We start from the raw sequence: 27,997 nt of genomic DNA, 5'->3' as shown, positions 1-27,997 counted from the left end.
CCTCCTGGCCTCAGTTTGAGACAGAACATCATGGCAGAGAAGTGTAGCTGAGGAAAGCAGCTGGGAACTTGGTACCAGGCTCCCCTCACCACAGACAAAATATAAGCCCCAAGGCTACGCCCCCAATGACCCACCCACACCTCTAGCCACACCCTACCTGCCTTCAGTTACTACCCAGTTAATCCCTATCAGTGGATCAACACACTGATTAGTTTAAGGCTCTCATAACCCAACCATTTCACCTCTAACTTTCTTGCATTGTCTCACACATGAGCTTTTGGGAAACATTTCATATCTAGATCATAATACTAGTTCTAAGGGTTTGAAATTTTAAAAAATTTACAGGCATTGCAATTTTTTTCCTCTAAAAACTTAAGACACTTATATTCTTACTATCCACTTATGAGAGTTTCAGTTTTCTCTGTTATTAAGAATTTTTTCCAAGGTCAAAGTAATTTTGATAACTTTTAAAAAGTGTTAATACTTCACAGTATCATAGGTATTCTGTTAGTGGACAGGTAGTTAGGAATGTTCGGGAATCTAGGAATGCCTACAGCATCCTGAGCAGATGCATGGGAAGAAAGGACGCCTGTTGTCAGTTACTTGATGTTCCTGCTGAGATCAGGGCAGAAGTTTCCAGTTGTTTGATTGATGTTTTACCCTAGTGAGGATGGCTTACCAGAAAAGAGTGTGCAGGTAACCCTGCAGAATTAAAAATATGTCCTTCAGAACCTTCTGTCATCTCAAAGGAATCTGTTCCTGCGTTGTCATTGTCAGACTTGCTCTCTGGAGAAAGTAACACAAAATACTTGAAATCTTTGTGGCTGATTAAAAGCAAGAGCAGTTTTGAAAACTGTCAGAGGCATTTCTCATGGTCAAGTGTACGTCACACACATTATTGAGTGTGTTTTATCGTGAAGTGTTCATTTTTTTAGACAAGTGTCATCAACTCATTATGGACATTGGAGAACTTGGGAACATTTGCGTGATGTGAGTTTCAAGTGTTGATCACCAGAGAGGATTGATGCATATCACATCTTCAGGACTTGTTCTGAGAGGGTGTGATGTTGCCTCCCAAACAAAATGGCATTTCATTGGTCATTCTGTTACAGGGCAGATGCCTACTGTGAAACTGAGGCGGTGCGGAGGCCCCCTCTTTTCTTGAAATTAGGCCAGAAAGATTTAAAACTTGTCATTCAGAATAATAGTTATGAGTTTAGAGGGGATAAGAAAGACGAAAAGGGGATACTATTAAGGGAGAGATGGGTTCTTTCAGAGAAGAGAGAGATATTGGGCCCTTCCTGATCTCCAGTTTTAGTGGCAGAGGGGGTCTTGAAAGTTTCCAGAGTCCCACCCAGGTCTACCTTTGGATTTTTTTTTTTTTTTTTCCTGACAGCACAGGACTACATGGACTGTATCCATGGGAGGATGGCATGATGCTCAGAGTTGGGGATTTTAAGGAAATAGAGTCCCCCTGTTTTTGCCTCTGTTTCCTATCACCTGAATTGGTTATTACCCTTGAATAGCCATCAGCAAGCTTTCTTGTGAGGGTCTTGATGTTTGATTGCCAAGATGATTGGTGGCTGTGATACTTGTGACAAGTACCCTTCCTTGTCTTAGCTCTGCCCACCCATTCATGGCTGACTGGCTACCTAGCAACTCTAGACCCCTGAAACCCATCTTGCTTTTTTCTTCCAGAAACTGACCTCCAGGTATCCATAAGAATAAAAATTTGCACTAGTAGTTCTACAGTCCTCTAACGAAGATTAATAGGAGATTAAATAGGCCCCCCCCCCCCCCGCCAATCCAAGGGAATCTGAGGACTCTGTTTGTATTCCCTGTTCTGTTACACTCTATATGGCTTCTCTACTGACCCCTGCTTCCCTCTTTCTTTGTAGTATGAAAATGATATTGGAGATTTTTTTAACCTTAGTTTTAGGGAGAATGACATGATGTGAGTATAAATAGTAATTTAAAAAATGATATGATAATAACCATTAAAAAATACTTTCTATGTGCCAAACATTAACCAATCTATTCCATGTAACCTCCTCATTAAACTAGGAGCTAATGTTTGGAGAGATTGGATAGGTGGTCTAGGTCACCCACCTTTCAGAGCAGGGTTTAAAGCTGATGTGCCTTTCCTGGTAGCCCAGCTCTCTCTATTACACATACTTGTTCCTGTAGGTAGCTAAAAAATGGGTGAGGAAAATGTGGGATCACTCCTGTGTTAAACATCTTAAAAACAAATGTTACTCTGTTCTTATCCTTTTATAATTTCTTTGGATAGTGCACTTCAGGAAGTCTGGAATGAGGTAGAAAACTTTGGCTAATTATAAAAATTGTATAGACTGTGGCTATAGTCTATTCTGAAATATAGACTTTATACCTAAAAGCTGTACTTGGCTAACATTTCAGTGCACCATGAATTTATTTCCTTCAGTGGCCTAAGGGTTTTATAATTCAGTGGCATTCTACTAGTGCCTATTTATAAGTGCCCAATACTAATTTTGAGAACCAGAGAACTGCCCTATGTAAATCATCCACAGTAAAGGAAGAAATAAGACTTGTATAAATTAAGTTGCTTTTTTCTTCCCAGTGAGCTTGGCTGTCACTACAACCCAGACAGACTTTGTGTTCAAGAGAGCATGTCAAAACATTGTCGTTTTAGTATGTGATTTGTTTTCCCTCTTGGTAATTTTCATTTACATCGTTGAGTGTCTGGTTGTCTGCAGGAATGAGTATATTTCATTAAACTTTTCATGGGCTTAATGTGGAACACACCTGCTCTTCTCTCATGGCTGGCGGATTGTGCTGAACGGGTTTCAAATTGACTTTAAAAAGAGATATTTAAATGCAATGTCTAGGATGTGAGCTATAATATGAAGAATACTTACATGTGGAATATAGAATTGGAATTCTCATGCCTTTTTCACTTTGCTTTCTTGTTACATCTTTTATGTTGCTCTTTGATTTGTCCATTGTTAACCTAACCATAATCCATTCACTCTTCTTTTCATATGTTTTCAGGGACTCATGGTTATCTACTGAATCCAGGGCAGACTGTGACAGTCAAGGTCATCCATAGTTTAACTCCTACTTACCTTTCCAACCTCATTGCTCTCTCTTCCTTGACTGTACACCACGTTCTACAGCCAAAGGTGGCCTGGGCTTTTCTTGCTCCATGCCTTTTTTCCTGCTGATCCCCTCTGCACATGCCCCACACCAGCAATCTGATCCTTAGCACAGTGTTAATAGCCCCTGAAAGTTCTCACTGTGTTATAGACTTACCTAGGAAGAGGATATTCTTGTGACTCTAAAAATAAAAGTTATCAGTTTTTATTCCATTGAAACACTGAAAAAATCAAGAGGCACATTTTTAGGGAAGGTGTTCTAAAGAACTGCAGCTCTGATTATTGATCCTGCTGGGATACACACAGGCAGGTATAGGTCCCCAAATACTGCTTGTTGTGGGTTTGGACCTGTCTGTGTGCTGTTGGGGATCTTAGATGCTTATATACTTCTTCATAAATTGAACATTTGGAATATGAGCACAGCAAGAAGTTGAACTCATATGAAAGAGCCAATGGGTTATGTGTGTGTGTATGTGTGTGTGTGTGTGTGTGTGTGTAAGTAATTGAAAGGTGACACATTCTTATCTATTTTGATCAATAGCATTTACAATTATACAGACATATACCCTGTTTTTCCATCACTTACTTGTCATAAAAATGCTTTCTGCTTTCTAAGTTTTTACCAAAATGCACATTGGTCAAAGACAGTAATCTTAGTGTAAGTAGCTAACATTTATCAAGTGTTTACTGTGTATAGTGAACTCTACATGCAGTGCCTCATTTAATCCTTCACCTGTGAAATAGAGACATTATTAGTGGATTTTATAAATGAGGCAACCAATAGAGAAAGAAAGGCTAGCTTGCACAAGGTTCTATAGCTAGAACATGGCAAAGCCTTTTCTCCAAACTCAAGTACTTAAATAACATACTGATTTGCAATCCACTGAGAAAGCAGGAATCTGCTGATTGTGTTTAAGCAAACATGCAAGATTTGTCTCCCTAATCTCTGCAAGTATAATAGATTATTTAAGAAAATAAGGAATGTGTTTTGGGGGCATTCCACATATCCCTGGGACATACATAGCCTCCACAACCCCCTTTTGCAAGGCATCTTGTTTTTGTGCTGGATATCTAATGATAAAGTTACCCTAAAACTGGAATAGTCCTGACTCTCTTTAGATCAAGTTTGATTTGTGTGCAGAACCCTGACCTGAGTTCGTTTTCAGAGAGCTCTGGAGAATTGATGCATTCACTTCAGGTTAATAATGTTTCTAGTCATTGTCATGTTTGTCATACCTTCATATTTTAGAAGTTAGAGTTTATAAGTTTCATATAGGTTTTTTTCAAACTTTACAACTGTGTTAAACTTTAGTGTTACTGTTAAGTTAAAAAAGTGTTTTTTTTTGTTTTTTTGTTTTTTTTTTTTAAAGACTTAAATATTGGTTCTCCTTATGAGCCAAATTTGGGTTTTGGACATCAAATGTGGACTCCTGTTGTGTTTGAATGGGGCCAATGATGACTTCCCTGAACTTTGCATACATTCCAGAGGAATGTTGCTGAATCAGCACTAATAATGGGTTTATGTATCCCTTTTATGGAAGAACAAAAGCAATCTAGGTGTTAATGTCTCTTTTGGGATCATTTATTTATCAGTCTTTTCTGAATATCTATGGCAATTACTGTGGACTTGGGATTTTTCTTAACATATTTTTATTTATTTTTTAATAGAGGAGATGCATGCTGAAATCTGTTATGCTGAGTGTCTTCTACAGAAAGCAGCACTCACCTTTGTGCAGGTAATGAATGTCTGTCTTAGAATTGGTATTGGCTGAGAAGCCTGCTAATACTGCATAAAAAAATGTGACTCAGTCAAGTGTTAGTGCTCCAGTTATTTTGTCTTACAGGGTTAATGAAAAATATTTGTTATTCTGATAAACTTTGGCTGTAAAAAAACCTCCAGAGAACTTTTTATCTACTCAAATGTACTTCAGAGTCTATTTTGAGCTTTTCAGTCTAATGGGACTTACTGCCTTATAAAGAAATGCCTTTTATTATAAAGGCCACACCTAATTTCAGACTGCTTTTCCATGTGAAAACTGAGATTATTCCATTTTGTACTTTCTTATGATAGAGGGCCTCCCACCAAAGTGGCCCAGGCAGAGGAAGGCCCCTTATTCCTAATGGCCCTTCCTGCCTTCCCTTCTCTCAGGGTTTTGCATGTGCTAGGAGATTGCTGGACCACTGAACTGCATCTCCAGCCTGGCTATTCCTTCTTGCTTCAGTGAAGCTCCATCTTGCATATATCAATAACCACATTTTTTGTGGATACTTCAAATATTATTTTTCCCCACTTTCTATTCTTAGACCCCTTTCTTTTAGTTCTTCCTTCTGAAAGGAAAGTTTTAAAGTTACTAAATAAAACAATGAATCTTTTTCTCATGAGGCACTTTAATTTCACCTCTAAGAACCGTTATAGTTGGTATTTTGCCTATCTCTGTATTTTCCAGTACTTCCAAAAAATTATATTTGCACATGGTAGCCTCTAAGGTGATAGTGAAGGCTATAGGGGTGGGGTCAGGAGTATAAGGAGAGACAGAAAGAAACTCAACTATAAAATGATAAATCTTCCACTCTAAAATCTTTTGTATTTTTTTGAGAATTGCTTCTCTCTTTTTCTGGAAGTTGACCTCTTAGGTTAGATTTTGGTTTAGTAAAAGTGAATCAGTGTGGTATTTTCTAAAACCCTGTACATTACACAGTCTGGCTAATAACAACAATTTTACTATCTTAGTAAACAATATGAAGCTATCCACAGAGGCCCCTGTTTTTTTTCTGATGTGTTTTCCAATGGGGATTAGACATTTGAATATGGGATTTGAAAACTTATTTTATATTTGGGGAGTTAAAATTTAACAGCTAGAAAATGTACATAATTTTCCACTCTTCCTTGTGCCTCATATCACTTTCATATTCATGCTGCTTTTGCCTTTTAAAGATTGCTTAGCTACATCTCTACTTTGTTGTGACTCTCATTGTTGCAGTGGAGTTGCTCATCAGCTCTTGCCTGGACTGTGCAGCAATCTAGTGACTATCTCTAATTTCCATTTATCTCCCACTCATTCTTCACTCTGTCATTGAGTATATTTTAAACAATGAAGACTCTGACCTTGCCTTTTCTCTGTTTCAGCATTTAGTCACTCTTACTGACCATGGCAGTGTCCTCTGTCAGAATATCACAAGTTGGGAAGGTGTTTCTCCCCAAATTCCAGACTCCCTGCCTTCAGGTGTTACTGATAGGAATGTTGCATACTTGAGTGGCATGAGGGGAGAGGTAGCTTTCTTCCTCCTTGACCACTGCTTTCCTTAGCAGTGCTGGTGTATGTATGCACAGGTGGCCATGCACATCATGACTTTTTTTTTTTTTTTTTTTTGAGAGAGAGAGAATTTTTTTAATATTTCTTTTTTAGTTTTCGGCGGACACAACATCTTTGTTTGTATGTGGTGCTGAGGATTGAACCTGGGCCGCACGCATGCCAGGCGAGCGCGCTACCGCTTGAGCCACATCCCCAGCCGAACACATCATGACTTTTAATGCTTCTTGGCTTTTCTCTTTCAGTTTTCCTTTGTTTGAAAGTTCACATTTGCTTTGCCTTTTTTTCACCTGGCCACTTCCAATTTTTTTTTTTTTTTTAAACTTTAAGCACTGATACTTCAAGAGTATTTTTCTGGCCTTCCACATATCTCCATTTTGTGCTTTCATGAGAAGCTGTGCATGCCTTCATCTCTGTTTTTGCATTCAGGTGCCTGGTGTAACACAGACATTCAGTAAATATTTGATGAACTGTGAAATGAAATACTCTTATGTCAGATTTTAATCTAACCCAGGAAATTCTTTCCTGACTAGTGTTAGAACTTATATAATTATAGGATTCCTTAAAATAATGTGATAAACATTTAAATTGCATAGTGAATTTTGTATCTACTGATTCTTATATGACATTTGGAATATTAAATATTTCAGTAGCGAATGAAATTAGTGAACTGAGTTTATCTTTTGCTTCAGAAGGATGCTTAAGATATACAAGAAGTAAATATCAGAGCTTTTTTCTGATAACAATAGATTAGAAAACTTCCTCCCTGGAAATGTGAAGCATGGCACTGTCTCTATTAGTACCATCTATTAAAATAACCTTCTTCCAGTGGTTATTTAATATAATTTATTAAGAGACTGTCTTAGAATGCTGACCTTGAAAATGCCATTTATCTAGGCTAATTGCCTCAATTGTATGGTCAATGATCATCAGGCAAAAAAAAAAAAAAAAAAAAAAAACAAAAAAAAAAAACAAAGTGATGCTACCCTCCATCTCCTCAAAACAAAATTGCACATTAGTGATAGCCACTTCAGAATCCAGACCAGTTATTTTGGTCTAGAAATGTGTATGAATGAAATTCACAATGTTAAACAGGCTCTGCCAGCTCAAGTACCCTGTGAAAGAGGAAACATAGTTCCATTTACTGGATATGATGAATGAGAAAATTTGGCCTTAGAACAAATACTTTAAATCGATTATTTTGAATTTGAATGAAACCAAAAGAACATTGATCAGTAAATGATGATATTTATTAAAGTAAGTTTGGACTACATTTGGCCCTTAATTAGTGAGGATTTGTTCCTTAGAAATATAAAGTGATACAAGGATTTAAAAAATACTTTCATTGTTTTCTAACTTGTAAGAAAAATTACAAAAAGGTACATTCCAAATGTTAAGCAAGAAGCATGTGTTAATTTCAATACTGTGTCCTCAAAAAGATAGTATTTTTCCCCCTAGTTGCACAAATATGCAAGTGTTGGAACAATTTAAAATTTTTTGCTAAGTGATATATTTATTTAATTGACTTATTTTCAGGATGAAAATATGATCAACTTCATCAAAGGTGGACTCAAAATTAGAACAAGTTACCAAATATATAAGTAAGTTTAAAAAGCAAAACATGACTTTTAAATGATTTTTGTGCTTACATTACTTTGTTTTTCAAAATTCTCATAAACTTAATGTGATAAGTTAAAAAAATTTTTAGTATTGGTAAAAATGCACTTGATTTTTGGTTGAGTATGTTTTCAGTGCCATAAGGCAATAGAATTTAAGTTTAAATAAAAATTTAAGAGCAAAACAGCAGGAAAGAAAGTGACTGTTATGATTTCTGCTCAGATAATCCTAGTTTCTCACTCCTAAGGATAACTTATACATTTCAAATAACAGGTATGTCTTTGGTCCAGACTCTAGAGCAACTCTGCCCCCTAGAATTGCAGTGGATAAAAATGTTCAATTTAGGTGGCTCATAGAGTTGTTCATGTCTTCTGTATACTTAGTGATTTTTATCTAGTTTTTCTACCAGCTCATGAGAGTGTTGAAGTTTCCAACTTGGAATGTGGAGTCATCCATTTCTCCCTTTAGTTCTATCAGTATTTGCTGTAGATATTTAGGACCTCTGGTAGGCTCATGTATATTTATAATTGTTCTGTTTCCCGAATGAATTACCTTTTTTTTTCATTATAAAATGTCCCAATTTAGCTCTCGTAGTATTCCTTGTCTTAAAATGTATTTTTATAATATTAATATAGCCAATCATGCTTTTTTTATAAGTCTTTGTACGATATATATATATATATATATATATATATATATATATATATATATATTTTACTTTAAATCTACCCTTGTTTATATGTTTAAGTTGCATTTCTTGTAAATGCACATAATTGGATGATTGATATTGTGACTGCCATTTTGCCTTCTTTTGTCTCATCTATTTACCCCCCATTTTCCTGTCTGATTTTGCTTGAACAAAAAAATTAAATTCCATGTAAGCCTTGTCTTCTTAGTTACATCTCAGATTTGTTTCAGAAGTTGCTATAGTGATTTTAATCTCCTTTTAACCTTATCACAGTCAATTTAGAGTTAATATTGTATCATTGCATATAAAGTAGAACTTTGTAGAAGTACAGTTTCATTTCCCACTTGCTATCCTTTGTAATGTTCTTTTTTAAAAATTATTTATTTGTTCTTTTTAGTTATGCATGGCAGTAGAATGTATTTTGACATATCATACATACATAGAGTATAACTTCCCATTTTCGTGTTTGAATGTGATGTGGAGTTATGCTGGTTGTGTATTCATATAAGAAGATAGGAAAGTTAATTCCAACTCATTGTACTGTCTTTCCCATTCCTGTCCCCTCTCCCTTCCCCGCCTGATTTGGAGATACTCCCTCTCCCACCCTGCCCATGTGAGTTAGCATCCACATATCAGAGAAAACATTCAGCCTTTGGTTTTGTGGGATTGGCTTATTTTACTTAACATCCATTTACTGGCAAATGCCATCATTTCATTCTTCTTGTTGGCTGGGTAATATTCTGTTTTGTGTATGTACCACATTTTTTAAATCCATCGTCTGTTGAAGGGCATCTAGGTTGTTACCACAGCTTAGCTATTGGGAATTGACCTGACATTGATGTGGCCATGTCAATATAGTATTCTGATTTTAAGTTTTTGGATATATACCAAGGAATGGGATAACTGGGTCAAATGGTGGTTCCATTCGTGTTTTCTAAGGAATCTCCGTACTGCTTTCCATAGTGTTTTTCCATAATTTGCAGTCCCACAAGCAATATGAGTTTACCTTTTCTCCCACATCTTCGTCAACATTTGTTGTTACTTGTATTCTTGATATTTGCAATTCTGACTGGAATGAGATGAAATCTCAGTGTAGTTTTAATTTGCACTTCTCTTGCAATATTCTTATGATATATAGTACAGTTATGTATGTTAGAAGCCCCCCCTGGCAGTACCACGGCAGCCTTAAATAGTTTGGTGTTGTCTTCTCTCTTTACTCAAAAAATCACCATTTTTAGTATAATTCATTCATTTCTGTTTATTTTCAGACTGAAGGACTTTAGCATTTCTTGTGTATGTCTGCTTTCAAAAAATTTTCATTTATTTGAATTGTCTTTCTTTTTTCCTTCATTTTCAAGGATACTTTTGCTAAGTATTTACTATACTGAATCAACAGGTTCGTTTATTTCTTTTTTCAGCCTTCTGAAACTGCTATCCATTGTATTAAGGTCTTTGTTGTTGGTGATCCGAAGTTAGTTGTCATTTGTACTATCATTCTTCTTATTTAATGTGTCATTTCATCTGGCTCTTTGAAGACTATTTTGTGTTTTGAGTCTCATCACTTTGACTATGGTATGCCAAAGTATGATTCTGAGAGATCTATGGTCATTATTCCTTCAGATATATATTTATTTATTTAAAAAAATTTCCCCCCCTCCCCATTACTCTGTCCTTTCCTTCTGGAACTCCTAAATTACATATTAGTCTGCCTGATTTTGTTCAATAGGCTACTGAGGTATTTTTTTAAAAAAGAAAAATTTTTTCAGATTGGACATTATCTCAACATCTGTGTCATCGTAGAGTTAGTTTCTATTGACTGCTTTTTCTTTTGACTATGTAAACTTGCTGATGATTGAGCTTCCTTTACTCCCAAAAAGATTGGTCCTGATAAAAATGGGTGTTTTCTTTTTCCTTAATAATTCTTCCCAGATGGCCTTAAGAGAAAATTTAGCATAGCATTATCCATTTAAACATTCTGTGGTATTTTGTCTAATGACATTTATAGTGTGCAAGTGTAAAATTTGATTTAACATTTATTTTAAGTTATGGAAAACTTATGTTATAATCTTTTTTCTTCAATCCAGAGAATGTCTTTCTATCCTGCATGTAATTCAGAAGAATAAACTCGAGCAAGAATTCTTCTATGAGTTTGAAGGAGGTGTCAAGCTTGGAACAGGGGCCTTTAACTTGGTAAGGTAATAATTCTGTAGAAACCAGTTTTTTGTAGAAAACCTAAGGTTTTCATTACCTTCTTGATTGCACTTGGACCTTATTCTTAACTCACACTTGGGTTTAGGGGATAAGTGGCTAAAGTGGGTCCATTTTTGTTTGTTTGTTTTTTTACCCAGCCGGACTTTGGCTACTGTGTGTAGTAAAGCTATACATGTGTTCAGGGAGGCTTTGGATTGTACAGTGTAAGAGAAGCATGCAGCACTCTTAGTGGACTAGTAAGACTTTTAGTAACAAGAAGCTTAGAATCTAGTTCCATTTCCACATCAGAAATATTGTTGCTGTAATAATCAATGATGGCTCTGGGATTGAAAATATAAAAGGGAGTGATATAGCTTGATAAATAATTTTTGATGATCTCTAGGGAAATGGAGAGTCTCCAATATATTATTTAGAGATTTTGAAATATTATGAAGATTTTATTGGAATTCATGAGAACGTGATAAAGAGAATCATATCTATGAGTGTATGGACCACCAGGGACATTTTTTATGAACCTATTGTGCTATGACTAGTAGCCAGAAAAAGAGGCCTGTTCATGTCCGTGTACCCACTGGTTATTAAAATCTGCAGCATTCATAGGGGACCCATATATCTTCATATTTTCTGCCTATTTGGAGAAGCCTGTCCACCATCTCTGCCCCAGACATTTTTGCCATCAATTTTCCAATCACGTTCCTTCCAAGCCCCTGAGCCAAACCATTGACCATAGGCCATGAATTAGTACATAGACACATATGACTATTTCTGCTTTCAAGCAAATTGTTTTCCAGATGCACTGCCCTGGCTCTGTTTACCAGATTCTCACTACTCACAGGGAGAATTTCCCTTCCTCCCTTACTTCAGGGATGAACCAAAAAGGAGCCGTAGTACTGTAGCTGTTCACTTCCAAGTAGGGTCTGTATATTGCCCAGAATACTAAAGATTTCTCTTTCTAGGAAAGAAACTTAAGAAGAAATCTTGTCTAGAAAGGGTGCTAAGGAATAAAATTGCTATCATTTTATCACTCCATATAGAAGAAGCTATAAGCCAGTGTTCTTTAGAGAACCACTGAAGGGACAGACTTTGTTTTCTCCTTCAAAAAAGGATTTTTTTAAGGTTCTTTACTTTAGTAAATGAAATTCATAATTATTATAGTATGTGGTGATTGAGACATATCTAGTGTTTAAACTTGTTTCTAATTTTTCATATTACTGAAACATTAAAAATTTACAAGTTGTTGGTAGTTACTGTTTGTGTATAGTTAGATATACTAACACACACACGCATACACAAAAATATATATATGTATGTTTTTCTTTTCCCCCTTACAGATGCTGTCTCTTTTACCAGCAAGGATTATCCGATTATTAGAATTTATTGGATTTTCTGGAAACAGGGTACAAATTTAATTTTATATTAATTTTGGCATTATTTATTAACTATGAGAATATTGTAACTTGTCCTTCCAAATAGCATGAAAATGATTGGAAATTTGTTTGTAGGACAATAAAGAACCATTGGTCTTGATCATGTCTTTCAGGAATTAAGCGTGGATTTTCTGTTGAAAGTTTAAAATCTCATCTTTCTTACCTAGATTCTGGGTTTAAAAATTATGTTTTACTGATATTGCTGCTTGCTGGATCTTTATAACTTCTATGTGGTTAAACTACTTCCTTATTATTTTACTAACCCCAGAGTTATCTTCTGTAAAACAAAGAAATTGGGATAGATTTCCATATCTAATAGTTTATAATTCTGACAGATTAATAGCATGGATTAAATATAGTGGCAATATTTTGGATTTCCATATTTTTTACTAGTTTCACTGTGGAACTAAGTGAGAAAATTTGCTTTCCGTGAGTTTTATTCATTCAGTTTCTGTGTGGTGGTTGTTTCGTAGCAAGTATATAGCATTTATTAATCATAACACTCAGTATGCTATTAAAAGAGTTGTCTATTTGCAAAAACTGTTTCTTTTAGTCAAAGAGCAGGTTTTGAGACATGTAATGAATAAATGAAAGAAAAAACGTTTATTCCACTGTCCATATTCTTCCTAGGCTATTATGTATTTGTGGTGATCTCTTTATGATAGGTTTTGTTTATATATATATATATATATATATATATATATATTTTGACTCGGTACATTTTTATCCTACTCCTTAACCATTCATCTTCCACCTTATTCCTTCAGTAGCTCCCAGTTACCTTCTCCCCCTCCTTCCCTATGATACTGGAACTGACTCCAGGGTCTTATGCAAGTCTGGCAAGTGCTCTACCACTGAACTACTTCCTCAGCCCCAAGTTCACCTCTTGAATAAAGTCCAGACTCTAACATGGCTTAAAGGTCCCCATAATCTCAATACTCATGCTGAACTGAACCGTTAGTTGTTCCTTAAACAGGCCCTGAGCTTTCCTGGTTTTGTGCTTCTGCTTGTCTCCGTTTTCAGACATCTTCCACAATGAGCTTCCTCCCAATAATGGAGAGTCTCTCCATTAACTGGATTTGAAATAAATGCCACCCATTCCACAAAGCTTTCCATTAGTCCCCCAACAGGCTCAAGCATTCCTAACTTTCAGAATCATTCATTCGTTCAGGTGTTCATGTGCTGTCTTCCTCAGTTGATGGCAGGGTCTTTGCAGACATACTCACCAGAGTGCTTTGCACTTGAATCCTCAGTATGTTTTAATAAGTATATATTTTTATTAGAGAAATATAGCATGTTTATGAAGTGAGCACTGCCTTATTATCTTGCTAAAATCACATAATACAAAAGAATTGGTGAGATTGTGTTATGCCAGTCAAAATATGAAGTTTGTTTCTAGTTGAGCTTTACCACTATTTTAAACTTCTAAAATACCCCACCTTCATGGAGGGCAGAAATAAATTAATTAACATGTGATAGTTTTCATTTATAATCTTTTAATTATGATTGATTCACATAGGAGTTGGGCCTCCTGCAGCTTCGGGAAGGTGCATCGGGAAGAAGCATGAGGTCTTCACTGTGCTGCCTAACCATCCTGGCTTTCCACACTTATATCTCCCTCATACTTGGTAAGGTGTAGATTATATTATGCTTCATTGAAAGTTGGTTATCTTTAATCTGAATAAGTAAAAATGTAGAAAAATCAGTTAGTACTTTCTGCCTGTTTGCTTTTTTTTGAGTAAAGATGGAAAATAGTGACGTTGTCATAGTGACATTTGACAGGGAGTGGGCTCCTTTCTTTCATTGAAGATTTTTCTTTTTCTTAACTAAAATTTCTGCATTAAAGTAATCTATTTAATCATTTTTAGATTTATTTTGTGTTAGGTTAATTTTTTGACTAAAATAAATTAATATTGCTATTGAAAGCAGAAATTCCAATTAGGAAATTAGGAATTTTAGAAAGCTGCCTCTATTCTCAAGAATTCATCTGACCCAGGGCTGTCTAAAATAGTCATAGATGACACTTGTCTTTATTTCTCAGATGTGAAAAATGAGAAAGTAATCATTTTCATTTTTCCATGAATATGTCTTTACTACATGTTAGTGAAATATGGAGAGAGAGTTATAAACACCTGCCATGTTTCATGAAGACTGAGGTTTTTCCTGTTGAATTTCTAGGTACAGGAGAAGTGAATGTTGGGGAAGCAGAGAGTCTCCTTGCACCCTTCCTCCAGCAGTTTCCAAACGTATGTTTGGTATTTCAATTGTATATTTCAACCATAATCAATCAGTCAGCGTTGACCGTTGAACAGTGTGTTTTCTTCCTTTCTGTACAGGGCTCACTCATGTTGTTTTATCATGCCCGAATCGAGTTGCTGAAAGGGAATATTGAAGAGGTAACTTTTTTGCTGGGAGTTGTTTGGGGGAGCTATCTGTGTGGTAGAGTTGCATCACACAGCCATTCTACATAAGTAAATCCAACTATGTGGACTAGCTAAAAACAAAGAAAAAGACATTTTAATTAAAAGGCCAACATTTTAACTTGTGTATATATCCTATTATATATAGTAGGTTACTGAGAGCAACCTTACACATAAAATGCATGAGACAGTTCAGAGTAGAATATACAAAATAACAGGTGAGTAGTCTGAGGCATTTTCTTTTTCTCTTTCTTTTTTTTTTTTAAGAGAGAAACAGAGAGAGAGAGAGACAGAGAATTTTAATATTTATTTTTTAGTTATTGGCGGACACAACATCTTTGTTTGTATGTGGTGCTGAGGATTGAACCCGGGCCGCCCTCATGCCAAGAGCTACCGCTTGAGCCACATCCTCAGCCCTCTGAGGCATTTTCAAAAATTTTTGATTGTTATCAATTACTGCATTGTATACATTACCTTTGGAATGTAGGACCTATATAAGATGCAGTTCCATTGTATTGTGTATGGGCTCTTCATCAAAGAATCTTATTCACAAGTTCCCTGAAGATGTAAGAGCGAGGAGCCTTTTATGTGCATACACACACAAATGAGATCAAACATGTATATTTTTCTGTGATTTTTTTTTTTCCTTGTTTACAATACATCTTGGATCTTTCTCCAGGTCAGTATATATAAATTTCCTTCACTCTTTCTGATGGCTTGGTTTCATTTTATGGGATGAATATACTATACTAAAGTCTACTGTTGGTAGATATTTGTCCACTACAAATAATGCTGTTGACAGCAGCATTGTATGTTCATTTCTGTGCACAAGTATATTGACCTAAGCCAGATTCTGATCATTAGAATGGCTAGATTGGAATATGTTTACATTTTGATCTATCTAGCCAAAACATCCTCCTTTTTAAAAGGTTCTTACAATGTGAACTCTCGTAAAGATATGAGAATGCTTGTTTCCAGTGCTCTTTGTCAAGTCTAGACATTTTCCATCTTCTGAATTTTTGCCAATGTGATCATTGATAAATAACAGATCTGATTTTTATGTTTATATTGCCCAGTTTACAAATTTCTTTATATATATGTAATTTGTATATCTTTTTCTCTGGTTTGCTTGTTTCAATCTTCATCATTTTCCCTTTGAGTCTAATCTTAAAGAATCTTACAAAATTTATGTCTGATAAGGGGTTAGTTAACCTTTTGCCAGGTGTGAGCAGGCATGTCTTCTCCCAGTCTTCTAGTGCCTGGGACTGTGTTTATAGTGTGTTTTGTCCATTGGAATTTCTACCTTTATTATTGTCAGTCTTCTTTTTAAAGGACTTAGGTATTATATATCTGGAAAGGTGCTTCCCCACTCCCACATTATAAAATGCCAGGGTCCCTCACAAAGTTACATGAAAAGACAGAACTTAACTGTATTATTGCATGTAAGCAGAGAATCATATTTATCATATTGAGTGGTTTAATAAGTGATAATTTTGTTCTTTTTGTACAAAGTGTTTTATGTATTTTTCCATTAGGTTATTATCTCCTTGTCTAATATCTGGATGATCAGCTTTATGCAATTGACTTATAGGCACAAGAGATATTTCGAAAATGCATTTCAGTTCAAGAAGAATGGAAACAGTTTCACCATCTCTGTTACTGGGAGCTAATGTGGATTTATGTATTCCAACAAAACTGGATGCAGGCGTATTACTATTCAGATCTGCTTTGCAAAGAGAGTAAATGGTCCAAGGTAAGTGTAGTGCTTTCATTTGCTTATAAATGTCAGGATGAATTTTACTTAGGATTGTTTGTTCAGCAGTTTGACATTGAGGGAATGTGCCTTAAGTACCTAGTACTTAGCACTATCGTCAGTATTATGCGCTTTAAAAGCCATCCAAAGAGTTCTAACAGAGATTTTACTCTTTAAGAAGAACTGCAATTATATTTAAAGTTATTACATATCAATACTGTAATCTTGATAACTTTTTTGTAGATTTTCCAGTTCCCTGATGACCAGGCTTTTCATAATAATTAAAATAAATTCGGATTCATTTGTGAGAAGTTGGGAGGAGTGAGACAGTGAGCTTTCATTCATTTTGCCCACTTTCTCACCTATGAGTGATATAGTTATATAATAGGAAAATGCTCTAAATTAATTGGTCAGTGTTTTTCTTGATTGGAAATGACAACTTAAAACTTCTATTTCCTTTGGTTTCTTTGATGCCTTTTAATATTATATCTGGAAGATTTGTAGTTCATTTCTGATTTTCTAGGTAGAAAGTTCTTGTACCTCAAGATGTTACTATAGCAAGCTCTTTTCTTCTCCTCAAGGCAACATATGTATTTTTGAAAGCTGCAATTTTGAGTATGCTTCCTGAGGAAGATGTGGTGGCAACCAATGAGAATGTGGTAACTTTATTCAGGTAGGCAAGACACTAATTCTTTAACAAAGACCCTGAATATATAAACCAGTACACTAGAACATCTTTTGCCTTTTTTCCTTAGAGCTCCCTCATGATTCACTTTCATATTTATTAGATGGGAACCCCTAAACAATTTATTTACACAAGAGTCAAAATACCATTCTTCTGATAGGATTTTGCATATATGCTTGTGTGACAGGGAATTTTGAGAACATATTGTTTTATTTATGTCTTAAAACTTTTTTTTTTTTTTTTTAATTTAAACTGGGGCTTTGCTAGTGCAATTATACTGGATTTCCCCCTTCCTATTTCATCTTACTCTTTCAGTGATGTAATTGGATATTTCCTTGAATTCTTTTCTCAACAACTTGTTTGATATATTCTTAAAATTATGCATAAGAAAATGCCCTCAGGAACATGTAATCTTCGCACCCTACTTTCATTTTTATTTGCTTGTGAATTTCATAATTGAAAGTTTTTAGAATTTTGAGAGGAAGTTTATAAATATGGTGTATATCTTAAACTGATTATTTCCAAAATCACCTATGCTTGGGAAACATTTTCTCAAAGTCTGCCTTAATTGGTGGCTATCTTGTGCCACATTATTTTATAGATCTGTGTTAGTCTTGCAAATAGGAACAGTAACAACACAGGAAAGCTGTTCAGTGCTCCGTTCCCTCTCTGTGGGTATCCACACTGTAAGGAAATACCTTGTACTATTTCCTGTTTTCTTATGTGAATTGTCAATTTTATGTTTACATTGACTGGACTGTGTTTGATATATGTAGTTTATTAGCTAAATTGACTAGAAGAAATGTGTCAATCAGTGATTCTCACTTGAGTGTACATCAGAGTACATGCTGAGTGTGCATCAGACTCCTGATTGCTGGTCCCACCACTGGAATTGTTGATTTAGTAGGTCTAGGGAAGGTCCTGAGATTTGGCATTTCAAACAGGCTCCCAGCATCTGCTGCTGCTGTGTGCCCTGCAATGTGAAAACCACAGGTGTAAATAATGTAATTACTGACCTTTCTTTGGGGTTGGGGATCTTCACAGACAGGTGGATGGCTTGAAGCAGAGAATTGCTGGTAAATCTCTCCCTACTGAGAAGTTTGCAGTGAGGAAGGCTCGGCGTTACTCCCCCTCCTTGCCTGACCCTGTAAAGCTCGTCCTGCCAGCCCTGGTTTGTGCTTTTATTTTACTTATTATTTGCATACTAGAAATAGTTTACTCAGAGCATCAGGGAGAATGTTAACTTTGGTTGGGAAGATAGCTGTTTTAAAAACCATTTTGTTTTGTAAGGTAAACCTAAGTGATTTATTAACAAATAATAAAAATTATAGCTGATTTTTTTTGACTAGTTGATATACTCCAGGCATTATGATAAAGGCTATTTTTTTTTAGAGAACCATATCAATTTAATTTTTACAATACCTATGAATGTGGTCTTGTTAGCCCCATTTTATAGATAAGAAAGTTTAGGCAGAGAGAAGGGAAAGTTGACTTCATTGAAACTGAATTGAAATAGAATGTGAGCCACTAATCTAATCAGACCTTTTCTAATAGCTTATTTAAAACGTAAAAAGAAGCCTGAAATTAATTTTAAGAATGTATTTTGTTTAACCCAGTATATGCCAACTTTTGCCATTTCAACATGTAATGGAAAAAACTTGTTCAGAAGATATTTTACTAGTTCTTGGAAGTCAGTGTGTCTTTCATACTTAGATGACACGTTAGTTTGAAATAGCCATCCTTACAGTGCTCAAGAGTGCCAAGTGGGTGGTGACTGTTTAGTCCTGCTCCAGCTCATACTCCTAATTATTATGCCTTTTAGGTAAGACCTCTGCGAAAAACACAATTTCAATTTAATTAATGAAACCTTCCTTTAAAGATATATTTGAATATATTGAGTTACCATGACTCTTTTGAGGGTTTAGTTTTTGCAAAGGTAGTCAACACAGGAAAGCTGTTCAGTGCAAGTCGATATCTGTAGCCCTCTCGTGGAGGTTCCTGAATCTATTTGCCTTTTTATTCTAGATTTTATTCAGCCATTTCCCTTTAACTATTCTATAGGTTTTTCTGGTTTTTACTACATACAACACATGACAGCAAATATCCTTTTTTTTGTACATGTATATGTACTTCCCTCAGAATGATTTCTAGAGATGGAATTCCTGGTTGAAGGGTATACACATTTAATATTTTGGTAAATATTTCCATATTTCCCTCCAAAAAAAGCTGTACCAATTTAAATTACTACCAACAATATTTTATTCTTTTGATTTGCATTTCCTTTTTGGTGCCATTCAGCATGTTTTTATGGGTTCGTGCAGTTTTTTTTGGCATTACTGGGGATTGAACTCAGGCTGCTGTACCATTAAGAACATTTTACTTATTTAATTTTTAGTACTGAGGATTGAAACTGGTGTGTGTGGGTTCATTCATTTTTATTTCTTCTTTTGTAAATTGTTGTTTACATCCTTCCTTAACTTTTCATTGGGTTGTTTCTTGTTCTGTTATTGACTTACAGAATCTCTACAACCCCTTGCAGGTATCAGGTAGGAGTTGGCTTGCAACTACCACTAAGGCCCAAGTGTTCCAAACTTAAAACAGTTCCAGAGAACACCAACATCAGACAGTTTCCTTCTGTGACTGTAATCATGTCTGAGCTGAGCCTGCCTCCTTCTGATAAAATATTCCATCAATAAAAATTTTTTAAATCATCATCAATTTAAAAATATTCTCAGTTATTGAATTGAGCTCTTACTCTGTTAGCAGTAAGAAAATATGTAAAATGAAAGGCAGAGTGCTGTGATCTTAGCATTCAGTGTCATTAAATAAACTCACCACCATTCTGCCTGAATGAGGCTTCTACATTTCTGTTGCTTCCCTGATAAGAGGCTTTTCAAGTAATATCTATCATATTTTAAATTTTATTTATTTCAAAAAAGATACTAATTACTTTGCTTATTGTATACCCTTCAAAATATGAACTGTACTATCAGGAACACTGGTAAAATATTTTCAAGCAAAAGCAATTTGCTTTTGGTCTAAAAAAAAAATTCTCATCTGTTAGCCAATTGAATATAATAGGCAATGAGAAATCATTAATTTACATTTTCAGGAGCTGTCATTTAGCCATATGGCTTAAATGAGTGCCTTTTGCATATTGGATTGCACTACTGGACCAACACATATTTTTAATGGTATAAAAGAACCTGAGCCCAGTGAAATATTTCAATGTTTATTTTCAGTGATAGGCTTGGAAACAGTTTATGTAAGCAATTGGCAGACATTTTAAAATATTTCCCTTTAAAGTAACAATAAAAATTATATTAAACAGAACTGTTCATAGTGTCATTTAAAAATGTTTTATTTACTTATATTTATATTCTAAAAAAATGAATACTTATGGTTACTTAATATTTATTGAACAAAGAAGTTATTTTTTCAGTAAAATCATAATGTATATATACTGAATTACTTCCCAGTACAAAGGCAAAAGATGTGTCATAAAACAAGGGGAAATTATATCACTAAATTCCAAATGAAGAAAGCTAAAGAAAATGATCCCTAAATACTGTCTTGTGATCCCTAGCAACCATGGCAAAATACATGCATGTACTTTTGAGATCATGAGGGATGTTGAATAACCTCACATAATTGGGAATGATTTTCATTCTTCCTCATTAGGAAATGATGTATGTCTGGAATGGTTTTTCAATAGTGGGTAAAAGAAAAGACATTTCTGAAAATCTCTTGGTAACCGTTGAAATGGCTGAGGCAGCTTTACAAAATCAAAGTAAGTGTGAAGAGTAAACCTGTAGTCATCTTTCTCTGTGCTCCATTTCCGTTCTCCTGCCTTTTCCCTTGCATCTTTGTCCACGTCAATTTGTGTGCAGCTTGAGGACAGCAGCTTTTGCTGCAGGGTGGTTTTAATTAAGATGAAGGGAGGAATGACATGTTGCAACAAGGAGGAACCTTGGAAACACTGGGCTGAATGAAAGAAGCCAATCACAAAAGGCCATTTTTTATGTGATTTCATTTATATGACATGCCCAGCAGAGGCCAGTGTTTAAGACTGAAAGCAGATTAATAGTTGATAGGGATGGAGGAATTGGGGTGGGGTGTGATAGCTAAAGTGTACGGCATTTTATTGAGGAGGGGGGTGAAAATGTTCTAAAATTGTGATAGTTGCCCAATTATATAAATGTACTAAAAACGATTGAATTATATACTTCACATGAACAAGATGTATAGCATGTAAATTGTATCAGAAAACTGTTAAAAAAAAATGAAGGGAGAAAGACAGGCATTCCAATGTAAAAGCAGCACAAAGAATGTGGGCTCTTCCTTCTGGTTTAGCTGGGACTCTTTCCAGGCCTCCTGATTGCTCTCCAGGTTGGCGTGTTTCTGGAGACTTGAGGAATCGTTGTTTTCACGTTCGGATCTTATCACCATTTGATTTTTCACTCATTACCTTTGGTGATGTTAGTGGTTTACTAAGGTTTGCCAGAGGCAGCTGGCAGAATGACAGGGGCATCAGATATGGTGTCTGTGGCCCCAGCTCTGCAGCCCTCAGACTCTGGAAAAACACCTATTTCTTTTGAAATGAGAGCACTGTTGGGCCAATGATGCCCAGAGTTTTCTTGCTCTGACATTTATAATTCTGTTTTTTTAAAAGAATTTTTTAATATTTATTTTTTAGTTTTCGGTGGACATAATATCTTTTATTTTATTTTGTATGTGGTGCTGAGGATCGAACCCAGCGCCCCGCACATGCCAGGCGAGTGCACTACCGCTTGAGCCACATCCCCAGCCCATAATTCTGTTTTTTTAAATAGAGGATTTATGTTTTGTTAGACAGTGCCATCAGTGATAGCCTCTATTGTGTTCCTTATCAATGCAAGACCACTTAGGTATTATCCCAAAATTATGGTCTTATCTTTTGGAATGTTATAACCACAGAAGTAAAATGGAAATTTTCCTGGTGATAAACCTGCTTAATGGGCATAGAAATTAAGGAATTATGTGTTTGTGGGAAGGGCTGTAACAGTTAACTCTTCCCTCCCTCCCTCCCTTCCTCCGGGATTGAATTACTTCCTCAGCCCTGTTTATTTTTTTTTTATCTTGAGACAGGGTCTCAGTAAGTTGTCCAGGCTGGTCTCAAGTTTGCAATCCTGCCTTAGCCTTCTGAGGAGCTGTGATGATAGGTGTGTGCCGCCACACCCTGTTCATTTCTCTTAGCAGGAAAAAGATGGACACTCAAGGAGCCCTGGCTCATATTCAGTAAGCTCCCCACAGTGAGGATTGAGTTATTGAAGAGGGCTGCAGAGATGAGGACTTTTTTTTTTTTTTGTACTTGCATCTTTGTTATGAGTCTGAACTTTTTTTTTTTTTTTTTAAAGAGAGAGTGAGAGAGAGGGAGAGAGAGAGACAATTTTAATATTTATTTTTTAGTATTTGGCGGACACAACATCTTTGTTTTGTATGTGGTGCTGAGGATTGAACCCGGGCCGCACACATGCCAGGCGAGCACGCTACTGCCTGAGCCACATCCCCAGCCCGAGGCTGAACTTTTTAATGAGATTTCTCTTTACAATTATTCTTTTAAACACATAATTAAACTTCTTAGGTATAGGTGGAAAAAGTCACCTATATTTTTGCTATGATTGTACAATTAATTTAGAATTTTTGGTATTCCATCTTGACCTTATTTTTAGAGTTACAAACATAGGTATCTAGATGTATTCTAGTCTGGAGTTTTTTTATCTTTTAATTTAATAAATAATAAATGTTTTAAGTGTTGGTAAATGGGGTTCATTGGGACATTTAGACTGCTTTCCCCATTTATAATAATTCTAGCTTTATATTTCCATCAATAGAAGAAATAAAAAAGAATGAGAGTTGAATGAAATGACTTATCTACTAAGAAGGTCAAAGTTTCAGATAAGGTAGCTATAGAGTCAGAACAAAGAGAAGAATGATGTTCTGGGGCCACAAGACCTCCCGGCCACCTTCCCCATACCAAAAGCCATCTTGGAAATATAGACCCATGGTCTTGGGGAGACTGGGGCATGGAATATCCTATCCCACCGCAGTCACATGTAGAGCTCGTCTGTTGATGAGGAGTTTTACACTGCTTTCACCATGTTAAAGACAGCAAATTTAGAAAAGAAACAAAGGGTTCCTTTCTCTTGCTTCTTCTTGCCCTCTTTCACAAAAAAGTTAAAACACTTTAATCCCTTCTTGAGCTGGAGCTTAAGTAGGATAGCCAAAGTGCTGAGGTGTTCATCAAAAGGAATTCCTTTTGGATTTCTGGATTTCTAAGTACCAGGGAAATAAGCAGATGAGAGGACTTCAGAACTGGGGACAAAAGAGGAATTCAAAGTTTGTACTTTGAATATTTATAAAGTGCTGACTATAGACTTGCTGCATGCACTTTTCAGACTTTATATGTTTTTCTAGAGTCCTAACTTTTTTTTTTAACAATTATCTTTTTAAAAACTCTATTTTTAATTGTGAGTAAAAACATATAAAATAAAATCTTAGTTCTTTTTAAGTATACATTTCAGGAGATTAAAGTATATTCATATCATTGTGCGAACAACCTCTAGAACTTTTCCATACCTATAAAAGACCAACTGCTTATTCCTCCGTTTTTTCTATCCCAAGGCAGCAACCATTCTTCCTTCTGTTACTGAGTTTGACCACTCTCGATACCACATATAAAATGGTATCATATAAGTAGTTGTCTTTTTGTGACTGCATTATTTAATTTGTGTAATATTTTAATGTTCGTTCATGTTGTGGCATGTGCCATATTTCCTTCCTTTTGTAATGTGGTGCTGGGAATTAAACCCAGTGCCTCAACACATGGTAGGTAAGTGCTCTATCACTGAGTCACAACCCCAGCCCAATTTCCTTCCTTTTTAAGGCAGGAATTAGCCTTAAATTAGCAATTAGCATTTCTACCTTTAATTTTGTGAGGAACTGCCTATTTTAGTCTGTTTTCTGCTGCTATAAAAGAATACCAAATTGGGTGGTTCACAAAGAAAAAAAATTTTTTTTTCATAGTTCTGCAGGCTAGGAAGTTCAATATCAAGTTTCTGCCATCTGGTGAGGGGCTTCATGTTGTACCATATCATGGCAGAGGGCATCACATGGAGAGAGAGTGAGAGAGACTGACAGACAGACTGACTGACCCTCTTAAAGTTCCCACCTCCCAATACCATCACAGTGACTATTAAATTCACTGTGGGTTGTAGAGGACATTCAAACCATAGCACCAGTGTAGCGTTTTCTTTCGTGGCTGTGTCATCTTATATTCCTATCAGTGGCACATAAAGATTCCAGTTTCTCCTTATCCTCACCAACACTTCATGTTTTCTACTTTTTCTTTTCTTAGTAGTAGCCATTCTAATGGGTGTAAGGTGATCTTTACTTTTTTTTTTAATATCTGAGGTGCTGAGGATCAAACCCAGTGCTTCACATATGCGAGGCAAGTGCTCAACCACTAAGCTATAACCCCAGCCCCAATATTTATTATTTTTAATGTGAAATAATTTCAGAAAGAAATTTTTACTTCTTTTGAGGTAGAAATTAGCATAACCTTGTATCATTTTGAAATTCAAATGAAATATATGAAAGTTCACCTTTAAAAAAATGAGATTTCAGGAACTGAGGCTGTAGCTCAGTGGCACAGCACTTGCCTAGCCTGTGTGAGGCACTGGGTTCGGTCCTTAGCACCACATAAAAATAAACAAATAAAGGCATTCTGTCCATCTACAACTTCAAAAAGAAAAAAAAAAAAAGAGAGATTTCATGAGATATACTTCCATAAAAGCCATTTGGGCTTTTGAACAAACTTTGTTCAAACAGTCTGACTACTTTTTATTAATTTTCCCATTGCTTTTTGAATATATATATATTTCAACAAACATCCATGATTAGAAGCCTGGATAGATTTTTTTTTTTTAATAGGAAAAAATTGTCCTAAGTAAATAATAGGAAAGGTAATGTGTGGTGTTGGTATTGGTGGTTTTCTTAATGAATGACCTATCAGCACTTGAAAGTTAGAGGTGAATCTCAGCTGTTTTCAGCACCTAGAAACAAAGTGATCACCTTCTAGTTGGCTAAATGGCATTCTTAACCTCCCATAGACATGGAGTTTACCAACTAAAGCACCAACATGTGTCACTGGTGATTTCTGAGGTTTGTACTGAAAGCATAATTTCAATATGAGGGACTCCCAGGGCCTCATTATTTCTCTTTCCTACCCCTCCCCTCTGTTGTCACAGTCTGAAATGTGTAAATTAGCAGTCTGTCTTGGAGTGACTTCTTAGTTACATATCACTTACAAACAAAAAACAAAACAAAAGAAACCTTCAAAAGTGGTAAATCTGGAGTGGGCTACCTTGTCAAATGATGTCACACACAGTATAGTTTCATTCTGTTTAATATGCATTTGACTTTAGCTGTAGAAGCAGTCATTTGCAAAAAGAAAAAAGCGGTGAAAGAAAATCCTATGTATTATCTTCAAGCATTCAGAAGTTTGTGGGGATTTTTGGTGTCTTTCATGTAATTCAGAACAGTTTTGTCTAATTTTACAACATAATTTCCCCCCAAAAGAACATAACCTGGGAGAATTGATAAGTTGTAAACATAATGATCTGGAGAGGGTGTTCTACTTCCTGAATTTTTAATGGGTGCAAGGCCATCTGCTTCTCCATATGGAAGTGCTATCCTCTCCTGCATCGAAGCCAACACAGTTAGAAGCCAAAACAACAGCTTTCTTGTTTCTCCTGGTTTTACCTTTTACAGAATTAATAAAGCTCTTTATTTAGAGTTTACATTTCCTGTGGTTGTAACTAAAGTCACAAAATTTAGAGTGTGACCACCTGAAGCAAAATTTTAAGTGGATAGAGTGAACCCCTAAATAAAATGGTGTACCAATGTTGTAAATTCAATGTTCTCTTGATTTAAAATATTTTCATGGTGGTATTTAGTGAGGCACAACAAACGCTAAAAGCATTTTTTTTTTTTTTTTAAATTTTTGAATGATCTGTCTGAAACCTAATAACTTTTTGGTTTCCTCTTAATTTAAAAAGTATTTTGGGGCTGGAGGTGTAGCTCAGTGATAGAACACTTGCTTAGCATATATGAGGCTCAAGTTTCGATCCTCAGCACCACCACCACCACCACCAAAAAAAAAAAAAAGCAGTTCTTCTTTTGTTTGTGATTCTTGTTTGTTTTAAGACTTTAGCGACTACTCTGTAGATGACGAGTGCTTAGTGCAGTTACTTAAAGGATGCTGCCTCAAGAACCTGCAGCGGCCCATGCAAGCCGAACTGTGTTTCAATCATGTTGTGGAAAGGTAAGAACAAACAATAAAACCAACCTGAGTGCATGTCATGTTTTCTGGGGAACTGCTGTGAGAAAAATGCAAAATACTTTAATTTCATGTCCCTTAACATTTACTTAGTGTTAACCAAGGAGAGAATCCAGCAGAGTTTTCTTTGTTCCTCACGAATAAAACTGTGGTCTAAATGAAATATGGCCTTAAGCATTTCTACAGGGTGTTTAAAAGATTACCCACAAAAACTAAATTTATGGCCTGACTAACAGATTTCTATCCAAACTCTGACTGCAATATACTGAGTCTCTGATACTCTTTTTTTTTGTCCATTTATTTATTTTGTAGATATTTGAGAACCCAGCATGTGCCAGAGACTGTGCTGAGTCCTAGGCACTGAGAGCTGAGTAAATAGACTTGCCATCATTCTTATAATCTGGCAGGGAAGAAAGATATGTGACAAGTATCATAACTGTTTTTTTTTTTTTTTTTTTTATAAAGGGCATTTATTTGCATATAATTTTTTTCAATGGCAATGATGATGAGGTCCTATTCCTACTAATCATAGAATTCAATCAAGGGTCGATGCCTGGCCCTCTTCTCTGTATTAAAATGCAAGTAACTCTAGGGATCAGACTAGTATTCATACTAAATGAGACAGGCTAAATGATATAGGAAGAGATTGGTGAGCAGTGTAGATTAGAAAGGTTGTGTGTTCTAACCACTCCTTAGATGTAATTGATTATTGCTGTGCGTAATGTGGTCCGAGTAACAATAGTCCGTACCATTTTTTTTTTAAATGAAAAGCATAGAAGCTTGATTTTATCCAAAATATCCCAATTTTTAAATGTTGTCTCAAATTTTTGACCCAAAAGATCACAGTGCAGACCAAAAAGATCACTGCTGTAGACTACCAGGTGACATCCTGTGCCTTTCAATCATGTACCTTTCAATCCATGGACATCTGATTCCCTTCCTCCTGATAATATTTATGAGAATGTAAGAGGACTGGTGTCTGTATAAGAAGAAAGAGACAATATTTATTTCCCAAATAAGTAATATACAGTATTTAGTAAACATGTTAAAGAACTATGCATGGAGTTCTGTTTTATTGGTGCTTTTATAAGGATCAAAAAGGATGATCAGAATGATGACCATTTGTGCTGTTTATTGAATCTCATAGTGAATTGTTTGCTTATATATTTTATTATTTTGGATTGTGAATTTACCTTCAGTTGGGCTTTATCTTCAAATTCTTATGGTGCTATAATAAGGAAGAGTTTCTCTGAAGTGATTTTGCTTTTATTTCTGCCAGGTGCCCTAAAGGCTTTTCTATCCCAAAGCCACTTTTATTAATTTCATTGCTTATAGGCTCTTGGATTATTTGGGCAATTTAAATTTGAATTGC

At 35.6% G+C, this 27,997-nt stretch overlaps 1 protein-coding gene across 6 annotated transcripts in view; it reads left to right on the top strand.

The window, feature by feature from the left end:
* Positions 1-27,997, top strand: part of Ttc39b (tetratricopeptide repeat domain 39B) — a 125,174-nt gene that overhangs the window by 85,090 nt on the left and 12,087 nt on the right. For 5 of the 6 annotated variants that reach the window (XM_046467374.2, XM_046467375.2, XM_046467377.2 and 2 more), the window contains 12 exons: positions 4,803-4,870; positions 7,982-8,046; positions 10,835-10,940; positions 12,293-12,358; positions 13,908-14,016; positions 14,567-14,634; positions 14,725-14,784; positions 16,400-16,561; positions 17,143-17,234; positions 18,291-18,417; positions 20,928-21,036; positions 26,493-26,610. In XM_046467374.2, coding sequence (XP_046323330.1) covers positions 4,803-4,870; positions 7,982-8,046; positions 10,835-10,940; positions 12,293-12,358; positions 13,908-14,016; positions 14,567-14,634; positions 14,725-14,784; positions 16,400-16,561; positions 17,143-17,234; positions 18,291-18,417; positions 20,928-21,036; positions 26,493-26,610 — 1,150 coding nt within the window. Of the gene's footprint in view, positions 1-4,802; positions 4,871-7,981; positions 8,047-10,834; positions 10,941-12,292; positions 12,359-13,907; positions 14,017-14,566; positions 14,635-14,724; positions 14,785-16,399; positions 16,562-17,142; positions 17,235-18,290; positions 18,418-19,785; positions 20,580-20,927; positions 21,037-26,492; positions 26,611-27,997 lie in introns of those variants that run through there. The other variant, XM_046467378.2, reaches the window with a different exon arrangement.

The sequence above is a fragment of the Marmota monax genome, unplaced genomic scaffold (assembly GCF_021218885.2).
Source record: "Marmota monax isolate L192 unplaced genomic scaffold, Marmota_monax_Labrador192_F-V1.1 WCK01_AAM20220418_F8-fsc00033, whole genome shotgun sequence".
Lineage (NCBI taxonomy): Eukaryota > Metazoa > Chordata > Mammalia > Rodentia > Sciuridae > Marmota > Marmota monax.
This window is presented reverse-complemented; position numbering and strand designations above follow the sequence as displayed.